Source organism: Montipora foliosa, chromosome 3 (genome assembly GCF_036669935.1).
Source record: "Montipora foliosa isolate CH-2021 chromosome 3, ASM3666993v2, whole genome shotgun sequence".
NCBI classification, from domain to species: domain Eukaryota; kingdom Metazoa; phylum Cnidaria; class Anthozoa; order Scleractinia; family Acroporidae; genus Montipora; species Montipora foliosa.
Window position 1 is genome coordinate 63,134,714 of NC_090871.1, and position 10,000 is coordinate 63,144,713.

The following is a 10,000-nucleotide window of genomic DNA, read 5'->3' on the forward strand; positions in this document are numbered from 1 at the left end:
TATCCGAGTCCCAGATGGGATTTGAATGAATTGATGGGATTTGAATGAATTTCTAATTGACATGAATAGCGCCGGATAATAGCGGAAGACCATCCCTACGATTTTCCTTGCACTCCCAGTAACTTTTGCTGTTCTCCGGGTCAACTGAATAAGTCGGGTTGTGTGACTGAATCAGTTGGAAGGCTCTCTGGGCAATCAAGCTTTTCGCATAAGAAATCAGTCAACTAAACAAGTCCACGAGACTTGACGCAGTTATCAGTGAGACAACTTTATGGTATATGGACCTATATGCAAAGAGATATATATGCATCACTGTTCATATGCTTCTGGAACTAAGGCGGACAACATCAGTGAATAAGCAAAGGAAAACAATCCGTCACGCCAATTTAAACGACACCAAAACCAGCGCAAATGTCACGGGCACGTGTCTACAATGTAATTCAATTCACAATCGAAATAATTGAATTTACCAGAGAATGATTCAAAGCTTTTTTTCTCCTTGTTCTTTTATTTTTCCTTTCTAGTTCCCCGCTAAAGCAAGGCTTCAAGGCAAATAATTATTTACAGAATGTAAAAAAAAATTGACTAAGACGGCAAGAAAAGCAGTCGATGTTTCTTATTACAAAGGTTCTAAGGGGCGTGCAATTCATCTTAAACCTGATTCGATAGGCAATGGGAAGCCAATGAAGTTCGTACAGAGCTAGTATAGTAAATGGTTAGAACCCAAATGAAAACGAACAGCATACTTAACCCTTTCAGTCCCGTGGGGTTCCCCATTGACGAGTAAGTGGCTACCCACATGTACGCATTGCGTACCTACTTTTTTAAACAACGCCGAGAAATACAAAAACACAATAGTTTCAATGTCCTGACTACAGGATGCTAAACTGGCACAGCAAGGTTAATTGAGCAGTGAGAGGGAATAACTATCTTAAGCCAATTTTCAAAATGCCTTTCTTCATCAGGGTTTCCCAACGAATGATTTTGGTGTATGGAGAAAGAGAGGGAAAGGCATAATTTGAATAACAGGATTATGCATCTCTAGTATAAAAACGGCCAATTCTGTCCTGACGAGCAGCCTTTCTCAATGGAAACATGTGAGCAGTTCAATTAGCTCATTCAAAGTCCCTGGATCAAAATACATGGAGTAACCAGGTATCCAGACAAAAAAAAAGTGACGAAAACACAAGCAATTTCGACATTGGATAGATTTAGACATGAAATAAAAAATTATGAGTTTGGCGTCAATTTCAGAAAATTGAATATTACACTCTGAATGGCATCCCCTCCTGTTAGGAACTTTTAATTAGCTTTCGATAAGAAAGATGAAATGGAATGCCATCGCTTTTCTATTTGGCTGTTTTTCCCTCATTTACATAATAGAATTTCTATTTTTAATGTTCGGTGGTTATTATTGTATAAAACGCTCTTAGTCTGTTAAATGCCCAAGTATTTATTCTGTAACAACTGTCTCCATTAGCCGAAATCATTCCTTGGGAAACCCTGATGAAGAAAGGCATATTTCTTTCGAAATACTAGCTTAAGACAGTTATTCCTTCACTGTTCAATTAACCTTGCTGTGCCAGTTTAGCATCCTGTACTCAGAGCATTGGACCTATTGTCTTTTCGTTCATTTATCGTCTAGGTGCACCCCAGATTTCTGAGAAAAACTTCCTGGTTTTGATTATCAACATTGGTGGATAAAAAGTTGGACCTTTTGGAGCGGCATATGCAAGAACTTAGCGTTGCAAGAAAGGAGGGAGACAGACGAGGCAAGGGTTTGGCTTATTTCCATCTTGGTAGATACTATCAGGACACAGCTGACTTAAATCAGGCCATAACAAATTACACAGAAGCATTAGCCATTTTTAAGGAAGTGGGTTACAGGGCCAGAGAAGGAAGAGCTTATTGCAATCTCGGCAACGCTTATCAAAGTCTTGGTAATTTCAAGCAAGCCATAGAGTACCACCATCAACATCTTAGTATTGCAAAAGAGGTAGGGGACAGGGCCGGAGAAGGAGCAGCCTATGGCAATCTCGGCAACGCTTATGACAGTCTTGGTAATTTCAAGCAAGCCATAGAGTACCACCATCAAGATCTTAGTATTGCAAAAGAGGTAGGGGACAGGGCCGGAGAAGGAAGAGCTTATGGCAATCTCGGCAACGCTTATCAAAGTCTTGGTAATTTCAAGCAAGCCATAGAGTACCACCATCAACATCTTAGTATTGCAAAAGAGGTAGGGGACAGGGCCGGAGAAGGAGCAGCCTATGGCAATCTCGGCAACGCTTATGACAGTCTTGGTAATTTCAAGCAAGCCATAGAGTACCGCCATCAACATCTTAGTATTGCAAAAGAGGTAGGGGACAGTGCTGGAGAAGGAGCAGCCTATGGCAATCTCGGCAACGCTTATCAAAGTCTTGGTAATTTCAAGCAAGCCATAGAGTACCACCATCAACATCTTAGTATTGCAAAAGAGGTAGGGGACAGGGCCGGAGAAGGAAGAGCTTATTGCAATCTCGGCAATGCTTATCAAAGTCTTGGTAATTTCAAGCAAGCCATAGAGTACCACCATCAAGATCTTAGTATTGCAAAAGAGGTAGGGGACAGGGCCGGAGAAGGAGCAGCCTATGGCAATCTCGGCAACGCTTATCAAAGTCTTGGTAATTTCAAGCAAGCCATAGAGTACCACCATCAACATCTTAGTATTGCAAAAGAGGTAGGGGACAGGGCCGGAGAAGGAAGAGCTTATGGCAATCTCGGCAATGCTTATCAAAGTCTTGGTAATTTCAAGCAAGCCATAGAGTACCACCATCAACATCTTAGTATTTGCAAGGAAACAGAGGACCCAATAGGGCTGGCAAACGCATGTTATCATATTGGTCATGTTCATGAATTTTTTGGCTCCTTGAGGAAAGCTCTTAATTACTATCGTCTAAGCGTTTATTATTTTGATGAAGTTAGGCGTCTTCTTCAGTCAGAGGATGCATGGAAAATAAGCTTTCGTGACACAAAGGGGCTTGTGTACACTGCTCTGTGGACAGCACTCTTGAAGAATGGAGAGGTTGATGAAGCTTTGTATGCTGCTGAGCAAGGACGAGCACAGGCTTTGGCAGACATTTTAAAGATGCAATACAGGGTTGACGAGAAACCTATGATGAAGGTAACTATCTCTTTGGTTATGAAAGATCTACCTTCACAAACTGTTTTCACAGCACTTGAAGGGAACACGATCAGCTTCTGGTTGCTAACAGATGATATCGGTATAAATTTCAGACAAAAGAAAATCGAAAATGGAACTGCCAAGTCTCTGATGAAAAGTACGGTAGAACAGATCAATGCAGGGGTTGTTTTGCGATGTGAGAATCGTTCACTTGAAAGACAAGGCAGTGACTTCTCGAGCAGTAGGGAAGGTGTTGAAGAAACCTTTCAGTCTTTGAGCTTCTCTGTGCACTCTTTGCAGCCCTTGTATGATGTCTTAATCAGTCCTATAGCGGACTTGATCCAGGGTGATGACTTAGTGTTTGTTCCTGATGGACACTTTTGCCTGGCTCCTTTTTCTGCAATGAGTGACTCTGTCAGGATCCGTGTGATTCCCTCGCTAACTGCTTTAAAATTGATCACTATGGCACCTGACAACTTCCAAAGTAAGAATGAAGTGCTGCTTGTAGGCGATCCGTGCTTGAGCGAAGTCACTTACGCCACTGGTGAACCCATGTATGGACAGCTGCCGTTTGCGAAAAAAGAGGTGGATATAATTGGAGAACTTCTGCAGACCATGCCTCTTACAGGAAAAAATGCAACCAAAGCTGAAGTGCTGAAAAGAATGAAGTCAGTTGCCTTAATCCACATTGCTGCACATGGGGATGTGGGATCTGGAGAAATTGCTTTGGCCCCAAATCCTGAACGCACATCCAAGATCCCCGAAGAGGAAGATTACATGTTATTGTTGGACGATGTTCAAGCAGTTTGCCTTCAGGCAAGACTGGTTGTGCTTAGTTGCAATCATAGTGGCCAGGGAGAGGTAAAATCTGAGGGTATTGTGGGAATAGCCAGGGCTTTCCTGTGTGCTGGTGCCCGGTCTGTACTGGTGTCACTCTGGGGAATCGACGACGAGGCGACCTTCTTGTTCATGAAGAGTTTTTACCAACACTTGGCAGATAGAAAAAGTGCAAGTACAGCTCTTCACCATGCTATGAAATCTCTTCAGGAGACAAAGAATTATTCGGCCATAAAATACTGGGCGCCATTTGTGCTAATCGGCGATGATGTCACCTTTGACTTTGGGCAGCTCGAACACGAAAAGAATGGTAAGTGCTATTTAAATATAACTTTAATGACTGAATCGCTGTACTTTGTACATGTTTTTGACCAGGAAGTTGTTGAAAGGAGCAGGTACGTTCTTCACAGAGAAATGGCTTTATAAACGGTTGCCAGAGTGGATATTTTTACTGGAACTGCTTTGGCTAATACCTAAATTAAATATTGTCTGCATTCACCGAGTCAGCCACTTCAGCTTCCTGCAGATAGCTAGGTGTTTGAGCCCGTGTTATGATGGAGTGACTGTGAAACTGATCGGTGATTGTCGATTGCTTATGTCAAGTGAAGTGAGTTATTGAGGTCTTCAAGTCTACATGTCAAGGTAACAGTGAATAGGAAGTGTTGCTATTAACTCTAGCACAAACAGTTAAATGAATGAATTAAGAAAATCGTTATATTATTTACTTGTCAATCAGAACGAAATTCGTTATTTGCATTTAATCCACTACTTGTTTCTTTCTTCCTTGTTTTTCTTTTTCAGAAACGATGTCCAAAACGTGAAAAACTTACTTGGACTGTGATACGTCGATATGTTATTTTCCTTTCTTCGATTATATGAGTTATTGAAAACAATTTAAACATTGATACCTCAGTAGCTGTCAGACACAAGATATCATGCCAATTATAGTTAAAGTACCATGAGATTTCAGTAGTATTAAGATACTGTTCAAGTCCTTACATTTGTGCCTTGCTTTGTAAGCATCTGTTCCAGGATTAGTTAATCACTTGATAGAAAACGTCGTGTTATTTTGGCTCTTGAAAATAACTCCAAGCTTTTGCGGTATGTTTCTCAGGTGACATGTATACTCTTAAGCTTGCTATATCAACTTTCCATTTACAATATCATTAAGTGACAGTCTCGGGGAATGTGTATTTTCTGTGTTTCTGTAAGGTTGGCCAAAGCTAAATAAGCAAATTAATTGTTTCGGGAGGCAAATGTCTATAAGCTAAAACCTAGGAAAGTATAAATGTTTGGAAATTACAAAAATTTTAATGTAGCGTTCACATTTAAATGAGACGGAAATTCCTGGAACAAAACGCTTTATTCCCAAAGGGTTTGAATCGGGCACAACATTGAGTTAGCCGATTTGTTTATTGTTAAATTTTCCCGCAAAATGTGGTTCAAAACCAGACACTTTTCTGACGCTGATGACGACTAGGACAATTTGGGTAAATCTAACTCTTGGGTGATGGACTCTTGCTAGGGCCTGGAACCAAACAAATGGAAAGTTCTTTACTTTACAGTTGTACATGTTGATTTTGTGATATTTTGTCACAGAGGGACTGGACCAATGCAAAATAATTCAATGAAATGGACGATTTCTTAAAACCTTTTGAATTTTAAAAATGGTATGACTACCCGAGTCACGTCATTTCATACCATTTCGCACCATTGCAAGCGTTGGTCAGTAACTCTTGAGTTGACACAGGTTTTAAAAGGGAAGCATTCCATCCTTTCTCCATGTTAAAACTGAGGGCAGGATGGGCACCCACCTCCTAAACCGAGCACCCCAAATGGAGAGTAAGGTCTAAGGTCTACTTCTCCACTACCATAGTCACGTCGACCACGGCTGAACGTGCAAACAGATTCAATCCGAGCTAAAGTCTTTGTGTAGTTCTCCTCCACTTATGCAAATTTGGAGTATGTTGTACTTGTTATGAACGATCATCACTTCTTTCCATCCCTCAAACTGACATTTCCCTTTTTATTCAACTTATACGACGTACAGTCTACTTTAGACTTCAAATCTACTTCAACGAAACAAAGATTTTAAACAAGCTGAGAAGATTCAAAATAGGCAAGGAAAAGAGTTGAACCCGGATCGATGGCTTCACCTTGCAGTTTCCGATATCCTCTAGACCAACGAGACAAGCTCCCGGAAAGTCGAAATTTTTAGAGTATTGACATAATAGTACCTAGCAAAACAATTGAAAGTTAACCTTCTTCAACGGGGTTTTTAGACCTAAATACTGTAGATCAGTGCGGCATAGCTTAGAAACGCTATTTCTTGATGAACTAAAGCTGTCATTCTGCTTGTTTTCATTGTTTTTAGAGTGGTAAGCTTGTCAATATTAACATGGTATAATGCGTCGTGTAATTGTTACGAAATGTCCAATGTCAGTTTTGGGGATGGAAATTAGTGTTGACCGTTATGAACTCGCATGTTCATTTCCAACTCCTTGATAATGGCGTCAGGAGGTCGCTGAAACGTCGGAAGTTTAGCTTTTTATCGCTAGTTTTTACATAGAGGGTATTACACGGTGGCGAGAAGATATGAATCTCAGGAGTGAGTAAAGCGAACGAGTGAGATATTGTTCTTGCCACGAGAACATAAAATTCATATCTTCGAGCCAACGTGTAATGTTCTTTTTATTCTATAGAGACTAAATATTGAATATTTCCGATTTTATCCATGCTTTTATTCTAAACAACAAACTCGACACGAGAAACCAATTCAACAAAAGCAAAAGGCGGGAATCGTGACGTCATTGAACGATACGACACTCACAAAGGTGACATACGGAAAATACGCCACTCGCGTCGCGGATAAAGTGGCGTATGGAATCTACGAGTGGTTTAGTTCCCAGTAAAACACTCTCCTCCATATAATAAATGTCCGTATTTCACTGTTTTCATTATTTGGTAATTTAACATTTATGTTTCCTGATTTCTTTTTAGGGGATTTAAACAATCATGTAATTAGTTTTCTTAATATTTAGCTTGTTTAGATCGCACCATTCTTTAATTTTAGCCAGCTCTCCGTTATTTAGTTTTTCAAGATCTTGAATAGGTGATGAAGCAAAGACATTAGTGTCATCAGCAAAAATCCTAAAGTTCAGTTTATCAGAGCAGTAGAAATGTTGTTTATATAAAGTAAGAATAAAAGAGGACCAAGGGAACCACCCTGTGTTACATCACATTTCATTGTTGTTTGTTTTTGCCATTTGGCCAAAAATCGCGATTTTCAACACTTTTGGAAAGATCGTTATTTCTCTTCTAATAGGTCTTATTTAAAGTGGTTTTTTTAATAGCACAAATCTATGATAGTTAAGCTTTCCATCCATAAAAATTAGGCTATAAGGTGACTTGTATTTCCCAGTTTTTTGGCCTTGCGAAGTTTGCCCAAAAATGATTTGACGATAGGTCTATCCCGATTGGGCTGGCAAACTGGAAAATGGTGCTTCAAAAATGGCAAAGAAGTGCTTAAATAATGCTCGACTTTTGAAAAAGGTGTTCGACATTTACTGATTTTCATCAGTATGCCTGTTTTTTTTTCTTTGTTAAAAAAAGAATTGCCCTTTCGTTAAGTTGTTTATAAATGTTCAGAGAACTAAAACATTAATGTCTTCTGAGCAAAAAAAAAATTCCTTAGTGAAATATACTTTAAAGCCTGCGATGATTTCAAATTGCTTCACTTCAAACGCAACATTTCAACCATGTAACTTTTCGGGTGTTTAATTTAAATTAAAGGGTGTTCAAGGTTTCGTACGCGCCTTTGTACATGTGCTATACGAATACGTGAGAAAATACTGCAATCTTAATACAGATTGAAACTGTTCGATAGACTTAAGTTTCTTTTGCGATACATCTTAAACACGGCTGAGTCTTTGCCATGAGTCTTAAACGCCCATTGTCTCCTGTAGACCAACGCCTTCATTCTGCTCGACACCCAGGGCTTACCTGAGGAGCAAACTTTGACCTTCTGAGTGGGCATAAGGGTATCGATCGCTTTGTTGTAGAATGCCTCAGTTTTATCCTTCGCAGTTGGCAGATTCAGAACAGGCTCCCAGCTAAAGTTTGTTAACCATCGCCCAAGTGCACATAGGCTACTCTGACAAAACAATAACAAAACAATAGAGTCGCAAGTTTATACGTACAAGGAAGGGTTACGTTTTTGCAAAAGTTGGCCGTGAAGCACTTATATTTCAACAGACTTAACTATTACAGGGTAGCATGAAGTGCTAGTTTTCTACTCATATAAACCATGTGACCGTTAGCCCTACTAATGGAATTGGGCCTGTTACATATAAGGTAAAGGTAAAGTCACTTTATTTAACGTCGGTAGTTCCTTCAGTTACGAATTCAAACTGGTATCAATGGAAGCTAACGGTGCGCCTTTTACCCCACTCCCTCTGTCAGTGCTCCGTTTTACGGATATTTAAAGCTATAGCTACACCGATCAGAGGAAAGTAGAAACAGACGTTGAAGTCATCGAAAGCCGCGCACTAGCCATCTGAGTGGCGACTGTTCCTCTCCTCCTACTCTTCTTCCTATAGAAATGCGCCAGAGGACTGGACAATGTAGAAATACAGGACGTGGAATACCTCAACATTGTGTGGATTTCCTGTGTAACAGGCCCATACGAGGACAGAGAAAAACTCTGACCGGGGGTGACATTGGCATCTTTAATTCCCACGACCTCCTCCCGTCTGACCTTGTAGCTCAGTCGGTAAAGCAGCGGTGATCTAACCCGAAGGTCGTAAGTTCAATTCCCGACCCTGATCAGAGTTGTTCTCTGTCATTGTATGGACCCGATTCCATTAGTAGGGCCAATGCTCACATGGTTTATATGGGTAGAAAACAAGCACTTCACATTACCCTCTAATAGTTAAGTCTGTCAAGTTTATATGGCCGAGTTCTAATACTTTGTGGAAACTGTAAATCAAACGTTATGATACGAGGGAAATACCGGGAGAAAATCCTTTCGGAGTCTGGTGAAAAAGCATCGAATAGGCCGAGTTCAATATATCAATATTGAGGCGTGGCTACGAGGCTTTATGGTCAAATTTCACGGTGGAGTTCTGTTTTCTTTGTCTCATAAGTCTCAAGGAGGAGTTCTAAACTAAACAATCGTTGAATTTAACCGTATAGCCTCGTAGCTAACCATGTGTGAATATTGACATATCGAACGTGTGCTATTAGGAATACGGGACTCAATCCCAGGCCACCTTAGAGGAAGGCGAATGCTTTCACTGCGCCACACCTGTTCCCCCAAAGACAAAAATTGTTGGGAAAAAAATTAGGAAACCAGGAATTTAGCAAAGTGTTTATAGGATTTAGAACTCGTGAGCAAAGGCCAACCAAAAGATCTAACTTTGCATTCCGGTCTGACGGGTTTGCAGCTAATGATATACTTTTTCCTGTCTTCAAGTAACTGGTGAAAGTTGTTCTGAAAGGGAACCTTTGCAATAAGCCACCACCTCTGTTGTCGTGTGATGGTTGTCGAAATCTTCTTCTCTGGACTACACTCAGAACTGGACGAAAAATATAAATTACTATCTGGGAAACAGGAAACCTGAACCGTTGGTTATCAAATTGATGTTGCAGCACCATTGGTCTTCCTGCTCTGGGTCTCACTTGTTATATTAAAATTTACTTTCCGTCGAGAGGGCGAAGGCGTCGTAAAAATTTGCAATGGATGGGTTACGATAGAAATTTGTTTGGCGTTTGCGGTATACGGCAGCCTTCTTCACTTCAAAAACGCCTTTCCCTTTTCTTGAGAATTTGCTGACCCTCTTGTTTTTTCTAGAATCTGGTAGATACCTAGCGAACAGGCAAGAAAGCAGCCGAAATCGAGCCTACAAGTTCCCAGATTTTTTGTGGAACTTTAACTTCAGCCTGCCGTTCCCTGCAAATCCTTGGAGACCCAGGCGCAATCCAGTGGGGAGGGGAGAGAGGGGA

At 40.6% G+C, this 10,000-nt stretch overlaps 1 protein-coding gene across 1 annotated transcript in view; it reads left to right on the forward strand.

The window, feature by feature from the left end:
• The window catches only part of LOC137997902 (tetratricopeptide repeat protein 28-like), a 209,108-nt gene that overhangs the window by 29,048 nt on the left and 170,060 nt on the right, over positions 1-10,000 (forward strand). Inside the window, exon 3 of the mRNA XM_068844223.1 lies at positions 1,646-2,822. Coding sequence (XP_068700324.1) covers positions 1,730-2,822 — 1,093 coding nt within the window. The 5' untranslated portion in view covers positions 1,646-1,729. The remainder of the gene's footprint in view (positions 1-1,645; positions 2,823-10,000) is intronic.